The 23,468-nt window shown below is 61.9% G+C and overlaps 4 protein-coding genes across 4 annotated transcripts; 3 read left to right on the forward strand and 1 right to left on the reverse strand.

The window, feature by feature from the left end:
- Positions 1-345: 345 nt before the first annotated feature.
- CSRNP2 (cysteine and serine rich nuclear protein 2) lies at positions 346-5,896 on the forward strand. The gene is made up of 4 exons (XM_068211779.1): positions 346-542; positions 1,321-1,583; positions 3,366-3,662; positions 5,178-5,896. The coding sequence occupies exons 1-4, from the start codon at positions 383-385 to the stop codon at positions 5,877-5,879; spliced, it is 1,422 nt and encodes a 473-aa protein (XP_068067880.1). The 5' UTR covers positions 346-382; the 3' UTR covers positions 5,880-5,896.
- A 2,894-nt stretch (positions 5,897-8,790) lies between these two features.
- LOC137487113 (uncharacterized) lies at positions 8,791-12,969 on the forward strand (the record flags this gene model as incomplete). Its single annotated transcript, XM_068212750.1, has 4 exons — positions 8,791-8,821; positions 8,958-9,532; positions 11,362-11,661; positions 12,856-12,969. Coding segments are annotated over 4 exons (1,020 nt in total), but the record flags the coding sequence as incomplete, so codon positions are not given.
- Positions 12,970-12,988: 19 nt separating this feature from the next.
- On the forward strand, positions 12,989-21,971 carry MARS1 (methionyl-tRNA synthetase 1). Its single transcript, XM_068212751.1, is given in 21 exon segments — positions 12,989-13,341; positions 13,481-13,559; positions 14,115-14,249; positions 14,753-14,828; positions 14,899-14,966; positions 14,968-15,076; positions 15,131-15,237; positions 15,306-15,421; positions 18,187-18,390; positions 18,573-18,774; positions 18,945-19,019; positions 19,103-19,273; positions 19,339-19,434; positions 19,518-19,635; positions 19,809-20,022; positions 20,256-20,387; positions 20,468-20,572; positions 21,013-21,196; positions 21,299-21,370; positions 21,556-21,663; positions 21,761-21,971. Coding segments are annotated over 21 exon segments (2,871 nt in total). The 3' UTR covers positions 21,908-21,971.
- Positions 21,972-22,158: 187 nt separating this feature from the next.
- On the reverse strand, positions 22,159-23,126 carry DDIT3 (DNA damage inducible transcript 3). The gene is made up of 3 exons (XM_068211747.1): positions 22,902-23,126; positions 22,631-22,782; positions 22,159-22,540 (listed from the first exon to the last, which is right to left on the reverse strand). The coding sequence occupies exons 1-3, from the start codon at positions 22,978-22,980 to the stop codon at positions 22,178-22,180; spliced, it is 594 nt and encodes a 197-aa protein (XP_068067848.1). The 5' UTR covers positions 22,981-23,126; the 3' UTR covers positions 22,159-22,177.
- Positions 23,127-23,468: the final 342 nt, after the last annotated feature.

The following is a 23,468-nucleotide window of genomic DNA, read 5'->3' on the forward strand; positions in this document are numbered from 1 at the left end:
GGTTTTGGGTGAATTCCATCCCAAATCAATCCCGAATGGAGAAGCTGGGATAGAGGAAGCTGGGCTGAATGCTTGTGTGGAGATCCCTGGTGCCCGGTGATGGGCTGGCACGGGGAGCTCCCGTTGGGATCCGGATTCCTCCGGGATGGGGAAGCCAGGATTCTTGGAAAAAATCCAGGCCATCTCCTCCTGGCCATCCCGTGCAGCCATGACTCATGAAATATGAACACCCAGGGCTGGGTGGGATTTATCCGGGAGAACAGCCCGGGAGCACCGTGCTGCTGATCCGCGGGCATCCCGGAACGTCCCGGTGCTCTCCGCAGGCTCCTCCGGTCCCGTCCGGTCCCGTCCCCGCCGGGCTCTCCATGCGAGCCGAGCCCCGATGGCCGCGGTCCCGAGCGCCGGGATCAAGCGCAAGCCGGAGGATGCGGGATCAGGAGCGGGATCGGCCGCGTCCAGCGGCACCACCTCGGACGACGAGATCGCCACGAGCGACAGCGGCGACAGCTGCGACAGCGGCGGCAGCTCGGGCAGCGCTGGGCGTGAGCCGGGAGCGGGATGTGGGCGGGATGTGGGGAGGCGTTTTCTTCCTTTAGGGGAATTCTTCTGGATTTTTTTAATGGATTCTTTAGGGGAATTCTTCTGGATTTTTTTCATGGGTTTCAGGAATTTGGGTCGTGGCGGGGAGCGTTAGGGAAAGTGGGGGGAATGCTGTGGAATTTTTTGGAGTTGGGGGCGAATTTTGTAGCAAATTTTTGCGGGGAGAACTTTTGGGTTTTCGGGGGGAGTCTTACGAAATAGTAATTGTGGGTTTGGGGATTTTAATTGGGTTTTGGGATTTTTAATTTTGGGGAGTTTGGGGAATTATTTTAAAATTTGATGAATTTTGGGTTTTTTTTTAAAAGTTTTGTTGAGTTTTTAGAATTTGAGGGACAACTGAGATTTTTTTTTTTTTAATTTCGGGGAAATTTTTTATTTTTTGGGGGACTGGGGGAATTCCTGGCATTTATTGAATGTTTGGGGAATTGAGGCATCCATGGGCAATTATTTGGGGAGTTCACGGGGCTTGAATTTCCTTTGAATTTTGGGAAACATTGGAGGAACTGGGGGGCAATTTCAGGGATTTTGAGGGAGTTTTGATGGGGGGAGTTTGTAGGGAACCCGGAGAGGAATTCTGAGCATTTGCCGGGGGGAGGAATTAAAGGGAAATAATGGGTAATTTTAAATTTTGGGAGGGAAATACAGGGGAAATGGGTGAATTTAATGTAATTTTGGGGGTGATTTTGTGCTGGCCGGCCCTGACCCACGCTGTGCCCGCAGCCCCGTCCATCCTGCGGCGTTCCCGGGTGCGCCGGGGCGGGAAGCGCGTGCGCTTCGCCCAGGTCACCGTCTACTACTTCGCCCGGCGCCAGGGCTTCACCTGCGTGCCCAGCGCCGGCGGCAGCTCCCTGGGCATGGCCCCGCGGCACCACCGCGCCCGCAGGTACAGCCTCAGCCAGTTCGCTCACCTGCGCCAGGTGAGCCACCGGCAGCACCTGCGGCAGCACCTCCGCAGGGAGAAACTGCGCGCCAGGAGGAGGGAGGTGAGGGGGGAAATGGGGGAGGGATTGGGGGGAGTGGGTGGGGAGTACCCGGGGAGGGAGGGGGAATCCAGGTGGGAAAGAGCTGGGGAGAGAGGGCAGAATCCAGGTGGAAAGTAGCTGAAGAGGGAGGGCAGAATCCAGGTGGGAAGTAGCTGGGGAAGGAGGGCAGAATCCAGGTGGGAAGTAGCTGGAGAGGGAGGGCAGAATCCAGGTGGGAAATAGCTGGAGAGGGAGGGCAGAATCCAGGTGGGAACTAGCTGGGGAGAGAGGGCAGAATCCAGGTGGGAAAGAGCTGGGGAGGGAGGACAGAATCCAGGTGGGAAATAGCTGGAGAGGGAGGGCAGAATCCAGGTGGGAAATAGTTGGGGAAGAAGGGCAGAATCCAGGTGGGAAGTAGCTGGGGAGAGGGCAGAATCCAGGTGGGAAATAGCTGGGGAAGGAGGGCAGAATCCAGGTGGGAAATAGCTGGAGAGGGAGGGCAGAATCCGGGTGGGAAATAGCTGGGGAGGGAGGGCAGAATCCAGGTGGGAAGTAGCTGGGGAGAGAGGGCAGAATCTAGGTGGGAAATAGCTGGGGAGGGAGGGCAGAATCCAGGTGGGAAATAGTTGGGGAGAGAGGGCAGAATCCAGGTGGGAAATAGTTGGGGAGAGAGGGCAGAATCCAGGTGGGAAATAGCTGGGGAAGGAGGGCAGAATCCAGGTGGGAAGTAGCTGGGGAAGAAGGGCAGAATCCAGGTGGGAAAGAGCTGGGGAGAGAGGGCAGAATCCAGGTGGGAAATAGCTGGGGAGGGAGGGCAGAATCCAGGTGGGAAGTAGCTGGGGAGAGAGGGCAGAATCCAGGTGGGAAAGAGCTGGGGAGAGAGGGCAGAATCCAGGTGGGAAGTAGCTGGGGAGAGAGGGCAGAATCCAGGTGGGAAATAGCTGGGGAAGGAGGGCAGAATCCAGGTGGGAAGTAGATGGGGAGAGAGGGCAGAATCCAGGTGGGAAATAGTTGGGGAGAGGGCAGAATTCAGGTGGAAAGTAGCTGAAGAGGGAGGGCAGAATCCAGGTGGGAAGTAGCTGGGGAAGGAGGGCAGAATCCAGGTGGGAAGTAGCTGGGGAGAGGGCAGAATCCAGGTGGGAAATAGTTGGGGAAGGAGGGCAGAATCCAGGTGGGAAATAGCTGGGGAAGGAGGGCAGAATCCAGGTGGGAAAGAGCTGGGGAGGGAGGGCAGAATCCAGGTGGGAAATAGTTGGGGAGAGAGGGCAGAATCCAGGTGGGAAATACCTGGAGGGGAGCAGTGGGGGATAATAACTGGAGGGGATTTGGGGTGACAAAGAGTATCTGGGTGGGGAGTACCTGGGGTTGGATTTGGGGGGAGCCAGGTATTGGGACTGGGAGGGGGGAATCCAGGGGGAAATACGTGGATGGGTTTAGTGGTGGGCAGGTGGGAAAGCCCTTGGGGAGGGATTTGAGGGAGGGAAGTGCAAAATGCCTGGGTGAGGTTGGAAGAGTGGCAAAATGAGGGGAATCCAGGTGGGAAACACTTTTGGGGGATCTTAGGAGGTACAGGGCAAAATCTGTATGGGAAACATCTGGGTGGCATCTGGGGGTGATCAGGATATTCCAGGGGTGAATGTGGCAATGCCTTTCCAAAAAAAAAACCCAACAAAAGAAGCTCTTTTCCTTTGGTTGGACGAGCCTTGGGAGGGCCGAGGAGAGGCTCAGTTTGGGTGGAGGGAAGGACACCTGGCCAGGTGACCCCACGGTCCCACATCCCCACACGCGTCCCTCCATCCCCAGCTGACCCAGAACGGGACGGTGCCGTCGGCCGAGGCCGCGGGGCTGACCTTGGCCGACGTGTCCGACGACGACCTGGACGTGGGGCAGGTGGAGGTGGGCGATTACTTCTACCTGCAGCCGCTGCCCACCAAGCGGCGCCGGGCGCTGCTGCGCGCCTCGGGCGTGCGCAGGATCGACGCCGAGGAGCGGCAGGAGCTGCGGGCGCTGCGCCTGTCCCGCGAGCAGTGCGGCTGCCTCTGCCGCCTCACCTGCGAGCCGCGCACCTGCGCCTGCAGCCAGGCCGGCATCCAGTGCCAGGTGAGCCAGAGGATGGGGCTTTGGGGTGAGATGGGGCCAGGCTGCTGCTTGTGCTCCTTGAGGAGTGGGGAGAGCCAGGTGTGCCAGGTGAGGGCATCCAGTAGTGCCAGGTGAGCCAGAGGATGGGGCTTTGGGGTGGGATGGGGGCCAGGCTGCTCCTCGTGTGCTCCTCGTGCTCCTTGAGGAGTGGGGAGAGCCAGGTGTGCCAGGTGAGGGCATCCAGTAGTGCCAGGTGAGCCAGAGGATGGGGGTTTGAGGTGAGATGGGGGCCAGGCTGCTCCTCGTGTGCTCCTCGTGCTCCTTGAGGAGTGGGGAGAGCCAGGTGTGCCAGGTGAGGGCATCCAGTAGTGCCAGGTGAGCCAGAGGATGGGGGTTTGAGGTGAGATGGGGGCCAGGCTGCTCCTTGTGCTCCTTGAGGAGTGGGGAGAGCCAGGTGTGCCAGGTGAGCTGCAGGGTGGGCTTTGGGGTGGGATGGAGGCCAGGCTGCTCCTCGTGTGCTTCCTGTTCTGTGCTCTTGCCCCTTGAGGAGTGAGGAGAGCCAGGTGAGGGCATCCAGTGTCAGGTGAGCCAGAGGATGGGGCTTTGGGGTGGGATGGGGGCCAGGCTGCTCCTTGATGAGTGGGGAGAGCCAGGTGAGGGCATCCAGTGCCCGGTGAGCCAGAGGATAGGGGTTTGAGGTGGGATGGGCCAGGGTGCTTCTCGTGTGCTCCTCATGCTCCTTGAGGAGTGGGGAGAGCCAGGTGTGCCAGGTGAGCTGCAGGGTGGGGGTTTCGGGTGGGATGGAGGCCAGGCTGCTCCTCGTGTGCTTCCTGTTTTGTGCTCTTGCTCCTTGATGAGTGGGGAGAGCCAGGTGAGGGCATCCAGTGCCCGGTGAGCCAGAGGATGGGGGTTTGAGGTGGGATGGGCCAGGGTGCTTCTCGTGTGCTCCTCATGCTCCTTGAGGAGTGGGGAGAGCCAGGTGTGCCAGGTGAGCTGCAGGGTGGGGGTTTCGGGTGGGATGGAGGTCAGGCTGCTCCTCGTGTGCTTCCTGTTCTGTGCTCTTGCCCCTTGAGGAGTGGGGAGAGCCGGGTGTGCCAGGTGAGGGCGTCCAGTGCCAAGTGGCCTGGGAAAAGGGGGGACAGGTGGGCCTCGAGGCACACCCAGTGTGCCCATGTCCTTGCTCCCTGAGGGAGCAGAGCGTGCCAGGTGAGGCAGCCGGGGTTTGTGGTCTAAAAGGTGCTGGAGTGCTCTTGTTCCTTGAAGGAGCAGGAACAGTTCCAGGTGTGTTTTGGGCATACCTGGAATGTATAAACTCCTCTCCCCACCCCAGAGCCAAATTCCTGCTGTCCGGGTGGGATCTGGGATCACTCTGGGGTGGGATTCGGGCTCTGGGGGAATCCTGTGGGATCCTCCACCTGTCCACGTCTCTTCCCAGTGGAGACACCTGGCTGGGATACACCCCACCGTGATGTTTGGGGTGGGGTTCGGGCCCTGGAGGGGTCCTGCAGGGTCCCACAGGTGTCCCCTGTGCCCCAGGTGGATCGCACGTCGTTCCCGTGCGGCTGCTCCCGGGACGGCTGCGGGAACGTGGCCGGGCGGATCGAGTTCAACCCCCTGCGCGTCCGCACCCACTTCCTGCACACCTTGATGAAGCTGGAGCTGGAGAACCGGCGGGAGGAGGAGGAAGAGGAGGGAGCTGCTGCCCTCCCTGGCCCCACCTGGCCCCCCCCACAGCCCCCCGAGACTCAGGACTTCCAGGAGTACCTGGCGGAGAACGAGCGGGCGGTGCTGCACCTGCAGACGGCTGAGGAGCTGGAGAGGCTGAAGGCTGAGGAAGACTCTGGAAGCGGCTCTGGGGGAGAGGGGGGCGGGGTCTGCGTCCTGGGGGAGCACCTGGATGACACGTGGCAGGTGAAGCCTCCCCCGTGCCCCGGGCTCAGCTCCACCATCCTCATCCCAGCCCAGTTCCCGCTGGAATCTTCTGTCCTGTGCTACCCCTCGGGGCAGCCGGCCCAGGTGGGCTCCCAGCCTTACCTGGCCGATGCACCTGGGCTCTACTGCCAGGTGGAGTCACGGGCAGGTGCCAAGGGTGGGAGTGGCCACGTGGAGCATCCAGCTCCAGCTTCCAGCCCCCCTGGGAAGGAGCTGGGCGTCCCACCTGTCCCTGCTGCTGTGAGCAAGGGAGGAGCACCCGAAAATCTCCCAGAGCACCTGGAGCACCCCCACCTGCCCATATGAGTGGCCTCAGGCCCTCCGGCTCCATTATTTATTCCATGGATTGATTATTTAATTGGTGGGGGCTGCTCTGGACAGAGGATTTCCTTGGCCCAGGGCCAGGAGTCCTTCACTCACCTGGTAGGGGTCACCTGTGCCAGGACTCACCTGAGCTGCAGCCTCTCGGATCCTTCCTGTTCTCCATCCCACCTGGCAGAAATCACCCCTGTGCAAGGACTCACCTGAGCTGGAGCCTCCTGGATCCCATGGCAGCTCTGTCCCCCCTGGCTGCCTCCACTTTCCTTGTTTTTAAGGGAAAAGCCCTTTTTCCCTCATTCCTGTTTGTTTAATGAATGTTTCTCCTGGGCTGCCTCCCACCCCACCTCATCCAGGTGATGCTCCCACTCACCTGCAGCTGGGATGGATTGGGAAACACCTGGAACTGGCACAAGAGACCCAAGACTGGAGTCCCCAAACTCACCTGGAAAATTTTGGGGGTTGAACCAACTTCACTTCCTCATTGGCTCCTCCATCACCTGGATTTGATCACCTGTACCTGTGGGAATCTTCTGGGATGTTCATTCCTCTGCTGGGAGGTGCCTCCAGCAGCTGCTGAGGGGTTGGAGCTGCCCCTCCAAGGACCAGGATTTGGGATGCGAGGGTGCAGGAGTGTCCTTGTCCCTGCCTGTGATCCTGGCCCATTGCAGGTGGCCTCTGGGCATCCAGGTGGTCCTGGACCAATTCCAGCAGGATCAGAGCGCTGCAGGTGTGCACAGGTGTCCCTGTTACCCCATGGATGCAGTGTCACCTGGCCCTGCCCTACCTGATCCCTGAGCTCTCAGCTGGCTCCTTGCCCATCCCAGGTGAGCTCCATCCACCCATCCAGGTGACCCCACCTGGCTGTGATTCCCAAAGAACCTGTTCCTGCCATTCCAGCACTCAGGATCCATCCCACCATGCCAGCAGGACCCTGCAGGTGTGCGCAGGTGTCCAGCTCCTGGTGTCCCATGGATGTGCTGTTCCTGGTGAACCTGACTTCCTGGAGCCCCTGCAATTCCCTGTGCTGCTCCTCAGGTGCTTCCTGCTCACCTGTGCTCCTTTAGCTCCGGGCATCTCCACTGGCATCAAACTGGTCAGACTGGGATGGATTCAGGTTCTCCAGGTGTGGCTTCTCCAGACTCACCTGGTCCCTGCAGCCCTTGGACTGGGATTCATGGAAAACCCACCTGTGCTCCGGACCTTCTGCAGCTCTGAGATCTGTCTTGGGGTGAAACTTCTCATTTCTGGGGCTTTTCCCTCTTTTTTGGCTTCTGCCAGGCGAGATCAACCTGGGCCAGGAGCAATTCCAGCCTGGGAAGAGGCAGGAGTGGGGGGAAATTGGGATATAGGGTGGGGCTGCCTGTTCTGCACTGGGTCTGTGCCCCAAATCCTGCATTCTGCTCACCTGGACCCTACAGACTGTGGGATCTGCTCACCTGGATCTGCTCACCTTGTGGGATCTGTGCCCCTGGACCTGCTCACCTGCTCTGGTCTGTGCCTTCAGGATCTGCTCACCTGGATGCTCCCAGACCCCGGCGTCACAGGGACCCAAATCCCCCAATCCAGCTGCTGCCACCCCATTATTTTCCTGACTTTTTGATTTCACCATTGGCTTTTCCAGCAGTTTTCCCACACTGGGGTCTGACCCCCCACCCCCCCCGCCCCAGTTTTGGGAGTTGAGGGTCCCCTGGTGCTCCTGGGGGTCACCTGTACCCCAAGGGGGGTTTAAAAGGGGTTTAAGGGGGCTCAAAGTGGGGTTTTTAGGGGTTATGGGGGTTTTTGGGGTTGAAAGGGGTTCAGAGTGGGTTTTATGGGGTTTAGGGGTTCAGGAGAATTTAAAAAGGGGCTTAGGGGGAGTCAGAGGGGTTTTTTGGGGGGGTTCAGGGAGATTCAAATTGGAGCTTTTAGGGATTATGGGGGCGTTGAGGGTTTTTTTGGGGTTGAAAGGGGTTCAGAGGGATTTTTATGGGTTTTAGGCATTCCGAGAGGTTTAAGGGGGCTAGAAGGGGTTCAGTTGGATCTAAAGGGGTTTATAGACAGAGTTAAGGGGTCTTTTAGGAGATCAAGGGGGTTCAGAGCAGTTTAAGGGGCTTTAAGAGGAGTTTGAGGGGATTCAAGGGAGTTCAACGGGATTTAAGGGTGTCAAAAAGATTTTTTTAGGCTTTTGAAGAGAGGTTTAAGGGGGGTTTAAGAAGAGCTTTAGGGGGGTTCAGAGGAGTCTAAAGGGGCTCAGGTGGGGTTTAAGTTGGTTTAAAGGGCTTTTTTTAGGCGCTCTAAAAGGGGTTGAAGTGAGTTCAGAAGATTTAAGGGGGTTTAAAAGGGGATTCAGGGGCCTTAAATGGGTTCAAAGTTGTTTAGTGGGGTTCAAAGGAGGGGTGTAAGGGGTTAAAAAGGGGATTCAGAGGGGCGTTTGGGGGTTCAGATTGGGGTTTTTAGGGGTTCAGGGAGGGATTTAATGGTGTTCAGAGGTTTTTTAGCACTTCAAAAGAGATTTCAAGGTGTTTGGCAGAGTCAGAGGGGTTTAAGGGGGTTCCAAGGGTTATTTTTGGGGTTCAAAAGGGGGTTAAAAACATTTAAGGGCACTTAAAGGGTGTTGAAGGGGGTCAGGGGGCTTTAAAGGGGGTTCCAAGGGGTTCAGGGGAGTCCAGAGTGGCTTTGGGGGGTCAGCAGGGGATTTCCCAGGGGTCTCAGTGGGGTTGGGGTGGGGAGGGGCCGGTCCCCAGTCCGGGGCCTCAGTGGCCCCCAAACCCCCCGGGGAGCCCCCAAATCCCACAGGAGCGGCCGCAACCCCGGCTTCATCCCCTGAGGTCAGGGAGGAGGGGCCGGTGACCCCAAATCCTGCCCTGGATCCCCCGAGCTGGTGCTTCCCAAACCACGGGATTCCTGGATTTATCCCATTTCACCCCAAACCCCGCCGGAATTCCCAGGTTTATCCCATTTCTCCCCAAACCCCGCCGGAATTCCCAGGTTTATCCCATTTCTCCCCAAACCCCGCCGGAATTCCCGGGTTTATCCCGTTTCACCCCAAACCCCGCCGGAATTCCCGGGTTTATCTCATTTCTCCCCAAACCCCGCTGGAATTCCCGGGTTTATCCCATTTCACCCCCAAACCCCGCCGGAATTCCCGGAGTTATCCCGTTTCACCCCAAACCCCACCGGAATTCCCAGGTTTATCTCATTTCTCCCCAAACCGCGCCGGAATTCCCGGGTTTATCCCATTTCTCCCCAAACCCCGCCGGAATTCCTGTGTTTATCCCATTTCTCCCCAAACCCCATTGGAATTCCCGGGTTTATCCCGTTTCACCCCAAACCCCGCCGGAATTCCTGTGTTTATCCCATTTCTCCCCCAACCCCGCTGGAATTCCCGGGTTTATCCCATTTCTCCCCAAACCCTGCCGGAATTCCCGGGTTTATCCCGTTTCACCCCAAACCCTGCCGGAATTCCCGGGTTTATCCCATTTCTCCCCAAACCCTGCCGGAATTCCCGGGTTTATCTCATTTCTCCCCAAACCCTGCCGGAATTCCCGGGGTTATCCCGTTTCACCCCCAACCCCGCCGGAATTCCCGAGTTTATCCCATTTCTCCCCAAACCCCGCCGGAATTCCCGGGTTTATCCCCTTTCCCCCAAACCGGGCTCGGTGTGATCGGGTGGGATTTTTCCTTTCACCTCGTTGGATTTGATCCAATCTGGATTTCATGGATCTGGCCCTTGCTGGTGCTACTGCCCCCCAAAAACCCCGGGGGATCCCCAAACTGCCCCCCCAGGGCTCCCAAAGCGGCTTCGGAACTTTCTAAATGTTGTTTTGATTTCTTTTTTTGTTTTTTTATTCCCTTTTTTCTATTTCTTTTTTATTCCTTTAATTTTTTAATTCCATTTTTCTTCCCTTTTAAATTTAATTTTAATTTTTAAAATTTTGTTTTTATTTCCTTTCTATGTTTTTATTGCCTTTTTATTCTTTATTGAATTTTTACTTGCACTTCTTTCTTTTTTAATTCAGTTTATTTCCCTTTTTATTTCCTTTTTAACTTCCTTTATTTTTTCTTTTGCTTTCCTTTTTTCTATTCAATTTTTTATGTCATTTTTCGGTTTTTAATTTCCATTTTAGCTCCACATTTAATGCCACCAAGTGAATCCAAAGCTTCTCCCCACTATTATTCGTTTTTCCTGCTTTTCCGCAGTTTCCCGGGATGATGCTGTATTTAAAGAGAATATTTAAGTGGAAAAATAAAAAGTGGTTAAACTTGGCGGGGAGTTGTGGCTTAAAGAGGGGCAGATTAATAAAATTTGGGTTAAACCACTGAAATCTGGCCTAAATAGAACAAAAATTGGGTTAAACGAATGGAATTTGGGTGAAATCCGCTGGGATTTGGGTGAGGTTCACTAAGTTGGGGGTAAATTCACAAGATCCGGGGTAAAATTCCAGCCTTGAGTTCCTTCAGAGCCTGGCACTGGATGGGTCCAGAACGGGCTTGGGGTCACCCGGGAGCCCCCTGGAGCCGGCTGGGCCCTGTGCCATCATCCCCATCATCTTCATCATCTCCCACCATCCCCATCATCTTCATCATCTTCATCATCCCCACCATTCCATCATCCCCATCATTTTCATCATACCCACCATTCCATCATCTTCATCATTCCCATCATCCCCATCATCTTCATCATCCCCACCTTTCCATCATCCCCATCATCTTCATCATCCCCACCTTTCCATCATCCCCATCATCTTCATCATCCCCACCATCCCCATCATCTTCATCATCCCCACCATCCCACCATCCCCATCATCTTCATCCCCATCATCCCCATCATCTTCCATCATTCCCACCATCCCCATCATCTTCATCATCCCCATCATCTTCATCATCCCCACCATCCCCATCATCTTCATCATCTTCATCATCCCCATCATCTTCATCATCCCCATCATCTTCATCATCCCCACCATCCCATCATCTTCATCATCTTCATCATCCCCATCATCTTCATCATCCCCATTATTTTCATCATTCCCATCATCTTCATCATTCCGATCATCCCCACCATCCCACCATCCCATCATCTTCATCATCCCCACCATCCCCATCATCTTCATCATCTTCATCATCCCCATCATCTTCATCATCCCCATTATCTTCATCATTCCCATCATCTTCATCATTCCGATCATCCCCACCATCCCACCATCCCATCATCTTCATCATCCCCATCATCTTCATCATCCCCCCATCCCATTATCCCCATCATCATCATTCCCATCATTCCCATCATCCCACCATCCCATCATCTTCATCATCCCATCATTCCCATCATCTTTATCATCCTCACCATTCCCATCATCATCATCCCCACCATCCCCATCATCTTCATCATCCCCACCATCCCATCATCCCCACCATCCCCATCATCTTCATCATCCCCACCATCCCACCATCCCCATCATCTTCATCATCCCCACCATCCCCATCATCTTCATCATTCCCATCATCCCCATCATCTTCATCATCTTCATCATTCCCATCATCCCCATCATCTTCATCATCCCCATCATCTTCATCATCCCCATCATTCCCATCATCCCCACCATCTTCATCATCCCCATCATCTTCATCATCCCCACCATCCTATCATCCCCATCATCCCCTCATCTTCATTATCCCCATCATCCCCACCATCCCCATCATCTTCATCATCCCCACCATCCCCATCATCCCCATCATCCCCACCATTCCCATCACCCCATCATCCCACCATCCCCCTCATCCCATTGTCCCACCCCATTATCCCGCTATCCTGTTATCCCATGGATCCCATCCCATCTCCGATCCCAGATCCCATCCCATGGATCCCGTTATCCCATATCCCATTGTTATCCCTTTATCCCATTCCCATCCCGCTATCCCGTTATTCCCATCCCCGTTGTTATCCCATTATTAGCGCATTGGTATCCTGTTGCCCCATCCCATTATCCTGTTATCCCGTTATCTCATCCCGTTATCCCATCCCCGTTCCCATCCCGGTTCCCATCCCATTGTTGTCCTGTTGTTGCCCAGTTATCCCATTCCAGTTCCTGTCCCGTTGTTATCCCGTTCCTGTTCCTGTCCCGTTGTTATCCCATTCCCGTTCCTGTCCCGTTGTTATCCCGTTCCAGTTCCTGTCCCGTTGTTATCCCGTTCCTGTTCCTGTCCCGTTGTTATCCCATTCCTGTTCCTGTCCCGTTGTTATCCCGTTCCTGTTCCTGTCCCGTTGTTATCCCGTTCCTGTTCCTGTCCCGTTGTTATCCCGTTCCTGTTCCTGTCCCGTTGTTATCCCATTCCTGTTCCTGTCCCGTTGTTATCCCAGTCCTGTTCCTGTCCCGTTGTTATCCCAGTCCCGTTCCTGTCCCGTTGTTATCCCATTCCTGTTCCTGTCCCGTTGTTATCCCAGTCCCGTTCCTGTCCCGTTGTTATCCCAGTCCTGTTCCTGTCCCGTTGTTATCCCAGTCCCGTTCCTGTCCCGTTGTTATCCCGTTCCTGTTCTGTCCCGTTGTTATCCCAGTCCTGTTCCTGTCCCGTTGTTATCCCGTTCCTGTTCCTGTCCCGTTGTTATCCCGTTCCTGTTCCTGTCCCGTTGTTATCCCATTCCAGTTCCTGTCCCGTTGTTATCCCGTTCCTGTCCCGTTGTTATCCCATTCCTGTTCCTGTCCCGTTGTTATCGCGTTCCTGTCCCGTTGTTATCCCATTCCTGTTCCCATCCCGGCCATGGCGGCCCCACAGCCGCCTTCCCGTTGCCATGGCAACCTCCCGCCAGCGCTCTCGCGAGACTTGGGGCGGAGCGAAAGGGGCGGGACCGGGGCGGAGCGAACCGCTCTGCCCCGCCCCTCCCGGCGGCGGCCACGCCCGCCGTGCCCCGCGCGGCCCCGCCCCCTCCCGCCATGAGGCTCCGCCCCCTCCCGCCATGAGGCTCCGCCCCTCCCGCCATGAGGCTCCGCCCCCTCCCGCCATGCGGCTCCGCCCCCTCCCGCCATGCGGCTCCGCCCCCTCCCGCCATGAGGCTCCGCCCCCTCCCGCCATGAGGCCCCGCCCGGTCCCGCCATGAGGCTCCGCCCCCTCCCGCCATGAGGCTCCACCCCCTCCCGCCATGCGGCCCCCGCCCCCTCCCGCCATGCGGCTCCGGGTCCCGCCGGGCGCTCCCGCCGCGCTCAAGGTGCTCGCGGCCGCCGGCGCCGCCCCCGCGCCCGTCCGGGCCGCACCTGAGCGGCCCCGCAGGTGAGACCGGCACGGCCACAACGGCCCCGGCCCCGCCACTCGCGGGCCTGACCCCCGTCCCGGCCCGCGCCCCCCGCGCGGGCCTGAGCCTGTCCCTCCGCACAGAGCGGCCGAGCGCCCCGCGGGCCCCCGGGCCGGAGCTGCAGCTGGAGCTGGAGCTGGACAGCGGCACCGTCCTGTTCTCTCCCAACGCCATCTGCCAGTGAGTCCGGGCGGCGCGGGGTCCCCGAGCGGCGGCCCCGAGCCCTGCCCCAAACCCCCCGGGACCTCCCCCGAGCGCCCCGAACCTGCCCCGGCCCCGCCGTGCGCGCCCAAGCCCCGACTCCCCTGACCGCCCCCAGGTACTTCTACCTGTGCCGCGGGGAGGAGCCCACCGACCTCACCACGCAGTGGCTGGAATGGGAGGCCACGGAGCTGCAGGTGAGTGAGCCCGGGGCTCTGCTCCGCGTCCCCCGGTGTGACCCCCCCGGTGTGACCCGCTGTGCCTCCGGGGCTCTGCTCCGCGTCCCCCCCGGTATGACCCGCTGTGCCTCCGGGGCTCTGCTCCGCGTCCCCCCGGTGTGACCCCCGCTGTGACCCGCTGTGCCTCCGGGGCTCTGCTCCCTGTCCCCCCGGTGTGACCCCCCCGGTGTGACCGCTGTGCCTCCGGGGCTCTGCTCCGTGTCCCCCCGGTGTGACCCCCCCCGGTAGACCCGCCTGTGCCTCCGGGGCTCTGCTCCGTGTCCCCCCGGTGTGACCCCCCCCCGGTGTGACCCCGAGGCTCCGTGCTGCCCTGTCCCCGCGATGTGACACCGCCGTGTCCCCGAGGCGCTCCGTGCTCCCTGTCCCCTGCTGTCCCTCGTGATGTGACCCTCCTGTCCCCCGTTGTCCCCCCGGTGTGACCGTGCTGTGTCCCCCATTGTCCCCCCGTTGTCCCCCGGTGTGACCGTGCTGTGTCCCCTGCTGTGACCCCGCTGTCCCCCGCTGTGTCCCCAGCCGGCGGTGGCCGCTGCGCTGTACCTGCGGCTGGTGCAGGGCCGGGCGGGTCCCGACGCCCTCGGGGTCCTGCAGCCCCTCCTGGCTCACCTGGAGCAGCACCTGGCCCGGAGCGGCTCCTCCCACCTGGCCGGGGTGAGTGGGGGCCCTGGCGGGGCGGGGGGAGCTCGCCGCCACCTGCGGGACAGGTGTGTCCCCAGCCCTGTCCCCAGGGCGGGCCACTGCTGACCCCGGGGTGGAAACACCCCCGGTGCCTCCCAGTGCCCCCAGTGCCACCCTGCAGCTCCCAGTGCTGGCTTCACCTGGCACCACCGCCCAGTCCCTCCCAGTGCCCCCAGTTTGTCTCTGTTCCTCCTACATGGCACTCCCAGTGCCCCCGGTACACATTCCCAGTGCCCCCGGTACACATTCCCAGTCCTCCCAGTGCCCCAGTTCACACTCCAGTCCCTCCCAGTGTCCCCAGTTCACACTCCCAGTCCCTCCCAGTGCCCCAGTTCACACTCCCAGTGCCCCAGTTCACACTCACCAGTCCCTCCCAGTGTCCCCAGTTCACACTCCCAGGCCCTCCCAGTGCCCCAGTTCACACTCCCAGGCCCTCCCAGTGTCCCCAGTCCCCACCACGTCCCTGTGTCCCCCAGGATGCTGCCTCGGTGGCTGACGTGGTGGTGTGGGGCAGCCTGTTCCCAGTGCTCCAGGACGAGACCAGTCTGCCCAGTAAGAGCGGGCCGGGGGGGGGGCGGAGGGGCCGTGCCGGCCCGCGCTGACCCCGCTGTGCCCCGCCCAGGTGAGCTGCAGGTGCTGCGCTCCTGGTTCCGGGCCGTGTCCGCGTGGGAGCCGTGCCGGGCCGCGGCCCGCGCTGCTGCCGGAGGCGCTGCCGGAGCTCCGGGCCCGGCTGGCCCAGCGCCCCCCGGCCCCGCTGGGCCCCCAGCCCCAGGTGAGGCCCCGGCCCCGGGGGGGAGGCGGTGGGGGGGCAGGTGGGAGCAGCCCCCCTCACCTGGTGCCCGCAGGACGAGGAGAGCCGGAGCGGATGCTGACCGACGACGACGTCGCGGCCGCCGTGGACATCTGGGCGCGGGGCCCCGCGGCGCTGCCCCCGCCCCGGCAGCCACCGACACCTGTGTGAGTGCCCGGGTGGCGCCCAGGGTGTGGCTGGAGTGGGGGGACGCTGCTCTGACCCCCCCTCCTCGGCAGGTTACCTGTGAGGGCGAGAGGAACGTCCTGATCACCAGCGCGCTGCCCTACGTCAACAACGTCCCTCACCTGGGCAACATCATCGGCTGCGTCCTCAGCGCCGACACCTTCGCCAGGTGAGGCCGTGGGAACCTCCCCGGGGCTGGGGGCTGTGCTGGCTGCTCGGTGCTGCAGGTGTTACAGGTGTGCACCTGGGGGGTGAGCTGTGTAAACACCCTCACAGGTGTTACAGGTGTGCACCTGGGGGGCTGTGCTGTGTAAACACCCACCCAGGTGTTACAGGTGTGCACCTGGGGGGGTGAGCTGTGTAAACACCCACACAGGTGTTACAGGTGTGCACCTGGGGGCTGTGCTGTGTAAACACCCACACAGGTGTTACAGGTGTGCACCTGGGGGGCTGTGCTGTGTAAACACCCACCCAGGTGTTACAGGTGTGCACCTGGGGGGGTGAGCTGTGTAAACACCCACACAGTGTTACAGGTGTGCACCTGGGGAACTGTGCTGTGTAAACAGCCACCCAGGTGTTACAGGTGTGCACCTGGGGGGGCTGAGCTGTGTAAACACCCACCCAGGTGTTACAGGTGTGCACCTGGGGGGTGAGCTGTGTAACACCCACCCGCGTGTTACAGGTGTGCACCCACCTGGGGGGGTGAGCTGTGTAAACACCCACCCAGGTGTTACAGGTGTGCACCTGGGGGGGTGAGCTGTGTAAACACCCGTGCAGGTGTTACAGGTGTGCACCTGGGGGGCTGTGCTGTGTAAACACCCACCCAGGTGTTACAGGTGTGCACCTGGGGGGCTGTGCTGTGTAACACCCACACAGGTGTTACAGGTGTGCACCTGGGGGGGGCTGAGCTGTGTAAACACCCACCCAGGTGTTACAGGTGTGCACCTGGGGGGGTGAGCTGTGTAAACACCCACCCGCGTGTTACAGGTGTGCACCCGGGGGGGGCTGTGCTGTGTAAACACCCACACAGGTGTTACAGGTGTGCACCTGGGGAACTGTGCTGTGTAAACACCCACACAGGTGTTACAGGTGTGCACCGGGGGGGGGTGAGCTGTGTAAACACCCACACAGGTGTTACAGGTGTGCACCTGGGGGGGCTGAGCTGTGTAAACACCCACACAGGTGTTACAGGTGTGCACCCGGGGGGTGAGCTGTGTAAACACCCACCCAGGTGTTACAGGTGTGCACCTGGGGGGGCTGTGCTGTGTTAACACCCACCAGGGTGTTACAGGTGTGCACCTGGGGGGCTGAGCTGTGTAAACACCCACACAGGTGTTACAGGTGTGCACCTGGGGGCCTGTGCTGTGTTAACACCCACCAGGGTGTTACAGGTGTGCACCTGGGGGGCTGAGCTGTGTAAACACCCACACAGGTGTTACAGGTGTGCACCCGGGGGGAGTGAGCTGTGTAAACACCCACCAGGGTGTTACAGGTGTGCACCTGGGGGGGTGAGCTGTGTAAACACCCACACAGGTGTTACAGATGTGCACCTGGGGGGGGTGAGCTGTGTAAACACCCACACAGGTGTTACAGGTGTGCACCTGGGGGGCTGAGCTGTGTAAACACCCACCCAGGTGTTACAGGTGTGCACCCGGGGGGTGAGCTGTGTAAACACCCACACAGGTGTTACAGGTGTGCACCTGGGGGGCTGAGCTGTGTAAACACCCATCCAGGTGTTACAGGTGTGCACCTGGGAGGGTGAGCTGTGTAAACACCCACCCAGGTGTTACAGGTGTGCACCTGGGGAACTGTGCTGTGTAAAACACCCACCCGGGTGTTACAGGTGTGCACCCGGGGGGGGTGAGCTGTGTAAACACCCACACAGGTGTTACAGGTGTGCACCTGGGGGGGGGTGAGCTGTGTAAACACCCACCCGGGTGTTACAGGTGTGCACCTGGGGGGTGAGCTGTGTAAACACCCACCCGGTGTTACAGGTGTGCACCTGGGGGGCTGTGCTGTGTAACACCCACACAGGTGTTACAGGTGTGCACCTGGGGGGCTGTGCTGTGTAAACACCCACACAGGTGTTACAGGTGTGCACCTGGGGGCTGTGCTGTGTAAACACCCACACAGGTGTTACAGGTGTGCACCTGGGGGGGGTGAGCTGTGTAAACACCCACCAGGGTGTTACAGGTGTGCACCTGGGGGGTGAGCTGTGTAAACACCCACACAGGTGTTACAGGTGTGCACCTGGGGGGGTGAGCTGTGTAAACACCCACCCGGGTGTTACAGGTGTGCACCTGGGGAGGGTGAGCTGTGTAAACACCCACACAGGTGTTACAGGTGTGCACCCGGGGAGGGTGAGCTGTGTAAACACCCACCCGGGTGTTACAGGTGTGCACCTGGGGGGGTGAGCTGGCTGCACAGGTGTTACAGGTGTTACACGTGTGCATTTGGAGGAGTGTGCTGCCTGCACACCTGCCCAGGTGTCACAGATGTCCATGCCCAGCTGTCCTTGCAGCTGTGCACACTCCTGCCCCATGTCCACGTGTGACAGGTGTCCCCACGGGTGTGACAGATGTCCACACAGAGGTGTGATAGGAGCCCGTGTCCAGGTGTTACAGGTGCCCCACAGGTGGGACAGGTGTCCCCACAGGTGGGACAGGCGCCCAGACATAGGTGTGACAGGCGTGTCTGCAGAGATGTGACGGCTGTGCCCTGCAGGTGTTACTGCTGCACATGGCCAGGTGCTACAGGTGTCACAGGTGCCCACGCCCAGGTGTGCCAGGTGCCCCACAGGTGTGACAGGTGCTCACCGCCAGGTGTGCCAGGTGTCCATGCCCAGGTGCCCCCAAAGCTGTGACAGCTGCCCATGGCCAGGTGTGCCAGGTGCCCCGGAGGTGTGCCAGGTGCTCAGGCCCAGGTGTGCCCCAGGTACTGCCGCCTGCGGAACTGGAACACGCTGTTCGTGTGCGGCACGGACGAGTACGGCACGGCCACGGAGACGCGGGCGCTGGAGGAGGGGCTGAGCCCGCAGGAGCTCTGTGACCGCTACCACGCCGTGCACGCCGACGTCTACGCCTGGTTCCGCATCTCCTTCGACCACTTCGGCCGCACCACCACGCCCCAGCAGACCAGGTGAGCCCCGGTGGGCCAGGTGAGCTCCTCCAGTCCAGGTGAGTCCCTTCCTGCGGGCCAGGTGAGCCCCTCTGGGCTAGGTGAGCCTTTCCCTGCGGGCCAGGTGAGCCCCTGCAGCCCAGGTGAGCCCCACCTGCGCTGGTGGGTACCTGTGGCTAACGTGGCCTCCCCTTCCTGCCCAGGATCGCCCAGGACATCTTCCAGCGGCTGCTGGCCCGGGGCTTCTTGCTGCAGGACACGCTGGAGCAGCTCAGGTGTGAGAGCTGCGGGCGGTACCTGGCCGACCGCTTCGTGGAGGGCACCTGCCCCTTCTGTGGCTACGCCGAGGCCCGCGGGGACCAGTGCGACAAGTGCGGGAAGCTCATCAACGCCGTGGAGCTCAAGGTGGGGCAGCAGCCCCTGGGCACCCCCCGCTTCTCCTCACCTTTGTGCACCTCCCTAACTCACCCCGAGCCTTCCCCTCCCACTTTCGCCCCTTGCCCCACCTGAGGGGCCCCCCCACTCCACCTTTGGGGGTCTCCCCCCCACACTGGGGACCCCCCGTTTTCCCTCAGAGCCCCCAGTGCAAGCTCTGCCGTGGTACCCCGGTGGTGACGCCCACCCAGCACCTATTCCTGGACCTGCCCAAGGTGAGCTGCACCCCTGGGGGAGCAGTGAGGTGGGGACGGGGACCCCCCAGGTAGCCCAGGTGTCCCACCTGTGTCTCCCGCAGCTGGAGGGGCGGCTGGAGGCCTGGCTGGAGCGCACCTGGGCCGCAGGTGACTGGACGGCCAACGCGCGGCACATCACGCGCACCTGGCTGCGCGACGGGCTCAAGCCGCGCTGCATCACCCGCGACCTCACCTGGGGCACCCCGGTGCCCCTCGACGGCTTCCGTGACAAGGTGGGTCCCCCCTGGCCCCAGGTGCCCCTGCTGGGCTCACCTGCTCAGGTGTCGCCCTCCCCCAGGTGTTCTACGTGTGGTTCGACGCTCCCATCGGGTACCTGTCCATCACGGCCAACTACACGGACCAGTGGGAGCGGTGGTGGAAGAACCCCCAGCAGGTGGGAGGAACCAGGTGGTGGTGCAGGTGGGGACAGAGCGGGACACTCAGCTGACGTCTCCGCCCGTCCCCGTTACCTGCCAGGTGGAGCTCTACAACTTCATGGCCAAGGACAACGTCCCCTTCCACAGCGTCGTGTTCCCCTGCTCGCTGCTGGGCGCGGACGACAACTACACCCTGGTGAACCACCTCATCGCCACAGGTATGGGCCCAGGTGTGGGAGCCCCAGCTGGGAGGGGTCCCCAGGTGTTGGGGGACCCCAGCTGTGGGGGGTCCCCAGCTGTGGGGGCTCCACGCTCCCCCTGCTCTGTGCCTGGGGCCGTTACCTGCCTGGGAAGGGCCAGCTCCCCACGGTGGGTGCTCACCTGTCCCCAGAGTACCTGAACTACGAGGATGGGAAGTTCTCCAAGAGCCGGGGCGTGGGCGTGTTCGGGGACATGGCCAAGGACACCGGGATCCCGGCCGACGTCTGGCGCTTCTACCTGCTCTACCTGCGGCCCGAGGGCCAGGACAGCGCCTTCTCCTGGGCTGACCTCCTGCTCAAGAACAACTCGGAGCTGCTCAACAACCTGGGCAACTTCATCAACAGGTGCGGGGACGCTTTGGGGGAAGGAGGGCTGGTCCCCAGGCTGTGCTCACACCTGTACCCCCTGTCCCCAGGCTGTGCTCACACCTGTACCCCCTGTCCTCACCTTGTGTTCACACCTGTACCTCCTGTCCTCACCTTGTGTTCACACCTGTACCCCCTGTCCCCAGCTTGTGTTCACACCTGTACCCCCTGTCCCCAGCTTGTGTTCACACCTGTCCCCAACCTGTCCCCAGGGCTGGCATGTTCGTGTGCAAGTTTTTTGCGGGTGCCGTGCCCGCCATGGTGCTCACAGCCGAGGACCAGCGGCTCCTGGCCCGGGTCACCCTGGAGATGCGCCAGTACCACCAGCTGATGGAGAAAGTCCGGTGGGTCCTGGGGGTCCCAAACGCCGGGGAGGGGGCAGAGCCTGCCCTGCAGGTGCTCAGCCCCACCTGTGCCCCCCCAGCATCCGCGACGCGCTCAGGTGCGTGCTCAGCATTTCCCGCCACGGCAACCAGTACATCCAGGTGAACGAGCCTTGGAAGCGCATCAAGGGCGACGAGAGGGACAGGTAGGGAGGGATGGGGCACAGGGGGACAGGGAGGGCTCACAGGTGGGGACTGGGGGCACTCGAGGGGGGCACAGCCACCATCTGAGGGGGTAGAGGGCGACTGGGGGGCACAGGGGGTGCCATGGAGGGGTCCCCACTCCTGGGTCTTGTCAGGGTGGGGGCTGGCACTGATGGGGGGCACGGGGCAGGGATGGAGTGAAGCCAGGAGCTGGGGGGACACTGGAAGGTCCCAGGTGGCAGGGCACGGGGGTGTCCCTGACGGCCCCTCCCACGGGCACCGACCAGGAGGGGGGTGAGGTGGGACACAGGGGGCACAAGGGGCACTGAGGCGTTGTCCCCTCAGGCAGCACACAGGCACACGGCCTTGGCAGTGAAGGACACGGGGGGGTACCGAGCAGGGAGGGGTCTCAGAGGTGTCGCTGGGCGTGTCCCCGCCGCAGGCAGCGCGCAGGGACGGTGACCGGCGTCGCGGTGAACGTGGCGGCCGCTCTGGCCGCGCTGCTCCAGCCCTTCGTGCCCGGGGTCAGCGCCGCCATCCAGGCCCAGCTCCGCATCCCCCCGGAGCGCTGCGGCCTCGGGCCCGGCCTCACCTGCACCCTGCCCGCCGGGCACCGCGTCGGCACGGTACGGCACGGCCGGGGGGAGGGCGGTCTGTGCCCCCAGGGAGGGCAGGGCCCGCAGGTGCTGACCCCACAGGTGTGACCCCTCTGTCCCTGCTGGTGCCAGGTGAGCCCCCTGTTCCAGAAGCTGGAGCCTGAGCAGGTGGAAGCCCTGCGCCAGCGCTTCGGGGGAGGGCAGGTGAGTGGGGGCTCAGGTGCCCCCCACGGCTCCCCCATTTCGGGCACCTGCAGCCCCACCCCTCCCCATTCCCAGTCCAAAGGTGTCGCTGTAGAGCCCCAGGTAACTCTTGGTGCTGCCCCAGGTGAGCTGCACCTGCCTGGAAGAGGAGCAAGGGGGCTTATCCCCATCTCTTCCTCTTACAGGCCAAACAGCCCCCCCCGGCCTCAGCCCCCCCTCCAGCCCCCAACACTTCTGCAGCTCCAGGTGACCCCAAACTGATCCAGGAGCTGACGGAGCAGGTGGCCAAGCAGGTGAGGGTGGCACAGGGCATGGGGCACACGCCATCATGCCTTTAAACCCCCCCCAAATCCTCATTACACCCTCAAATCCTTCCTCCCACCTGTCCAGGGCAACCTGGTGAGGCAGCTGAAGGCTGCCCAGGTGGAGAAAGCCCAGGTGGATGCCCAGGTGGCCAAACTACTGGAGCTGAAGCAGCAGCTGGCACTGGCCGAAGGCCGGAGCCCCGAGGTCCCCAAGGGCAAGCGGAAGAAGTAGCCCCAGTAGCCAGACTGGGACACCCTGAGGAGCGGCCCCAGTGCCCCCAGTAACCGCACTGGGCCATGCCGGTTGTGGTTACACGTGTGTAATAAATGACAAGAGCTGTACAATGGCGTGGAGAAGCTGCATCCACTTGTCTGTCCGCAGTGTCCATCTGTCCATAGGGCTGCCCCCGCAGTCCGTGGGGCAGCAGAGTCCTTGTCCCCAGCTCCGGGGCAGCGCTGACGCCGCGGTCGGTCGGTCTGTGTCCCGGTCCCGGTCCCGCCGCTACACCTGGCGCAGGTTGACGATGCGGTCGATGAGCGCGGCCCGGGTGCGCTGCACCTCGGCGCTGAGCCGCTGGATCTCGGCGCGGAGCCGCTCGTTGTGCGCCGTCAGCTCCCGCACCCGCCGCTCCCCGTCCCGCTGCCGCGGGGCCCCGGGGCCGCCGCGCCGCTTCCTCCGCGCCCCCCGCGCCTTCTCCTCCTCTTCCTCCTCCGCCTCCTCGGCGGGGCCCGGCCGGGCCGGGCCGCTCCCGCCCGGGGCCGCGGCCGGGGGTTCGGCCGGAGCCGCCTCCTCCGGGCCCAGCAGCTGCAGCAGCTCCTCGGCCAGAGCCAGGTCCAGCCCGCAGCCCCCCGGGCCCGGCTCCACCTGCGGAGAGAGCGGAACCGGGACCGGTGACGGAGGGGGGACCCCGCCCCGCGCCCGCCGCCCCGGGGGCGCTGCCGGCCCCGCGCTCACCTGCTCGGCTCCCCAGGTGGGGCCGGTCCCGGGGGGCTCCGCCGCCAGCACCTCCTGCAGGTCCTGGTACCAGCCCTCCAGCTCCCAGCCGGGGGGGCCGCCCGGCCCCCACAGCCCTTCGGCCGCCATTGTCACCTTGGGCCCGGCGCGGGCTGCGGGAGGGAGGGAAGGACGGGAAGGGAGCGAGGGGTGACCCGGGCGGGACCCCCGGTGCCCGGGCCGGCCCCGGGACCCAAAGGCGGTGTGCGCGTGGTGGGGGCTGTCCCCTTACCTGCTCTCAGGTGTGGTGGTCGGCGAGGACACACTTTCTCCTTGATGCCTGGGGAAGGACGAGGGGGTGCTGTTAGCATCGGTGACCCCCGACCGGGGAGCTCGCCGGGGCTCGGGGCCCCCGTCCCGCGGAGACGGCTCCGGGCGCTCCGGTTCCTCTCCCGGAACCGAGCGGAAACCCTCCGCCAGCGCTCCCCGCGCCCCTCGGGGCTGTCCCCGGGCCCACCCCGCACCTTTCTGGGTGGTCCCGGCTCCCCCCGGCCCCGCTCCGGTCGCTGCCCCCGGTTCATCCTCGTCCGCATCGTCCCGCGCTGCGCCCTGCCCCCCGCGCCGCGCCGCTTTAACGGAGCCTGACGCAACGCTCGCGCCGGCGGCAGCCAATGGGCGCGCGAGGGCCGTGACTGGCAGGGCAGCGCCAGCCAATGGGAGTGCGGCGGGGGCGGGACGAGCGGCAGCGCCCAGCGCGAGGGAGGGGCGCGCGGGGGGGTCACGCGGGGATGATGCAATGGCGGGAAATGGACCACGCCCCCAGGCGGGGCGGGGCGAGGGGCGGGGCTTGTCGGGAATG

Source organism: Anomalospiza imberbis, chromosome 22 (assembly GCF_031753505.1).
Source record: "Anomalospiza imberbis isolate Cuckoo-Finch-1a 21T00152 chromosome 22, ASM3175350v1, whole genome shotgun sequence".
NCBI lineage: Eukaryota > Metazoa > Chordata > Aves > Passeriformes > Viduidae > Anomalospiza > Anomalospiza imberbis.

Bases quoted from the DNA above. Each gene is read 5' to 3' on its own strand.
- CSRNP2 (XM_068211779.1), top strand. From the start codon at position 383: ATGGCCGCGGTCCCGAGCGCCGGGATCAAGCGCAAGCCGGAGGATGCG. The intron at 543-1,320 runs GTGAGCCGGGAG...CTGTGCCCGCAG, and splicing joins CAGCTCGGGCAGCGCTGGGC to CCCCGTCCATCCTGCGGCGT. The intron at 3,663-5,177 runs GTGAGCCAGAGG...CCTGTGCCCCAG, and splicing joins AGGCCGGCATCCAGTGCCAG to GTGGATCGCACGTCGTTCCC.
- DDIT3 (XM_068211747.1), bottom strand. From the start codon at position 22,980: ATGCTAACAGCACCCCCTCGTCCTTCCCCAGGCATCAAGGAGAAAGTG. The intron at 22,783-22,901 runs GTAAGGGGACAG...TCCCTCCCGCAG, and splicing joins ACCACCACACCTGAGAGCAG to CCCGCGCCGGGCCCAAGGTG. The intron at 22,541-22,630 runs GTGAGCGCGGGG...CTCTCTCCGCAG, and splicing joins CCACCTGGGGAGCCGAGCAG to GTGGAGCCGGGCCCGGGGGG.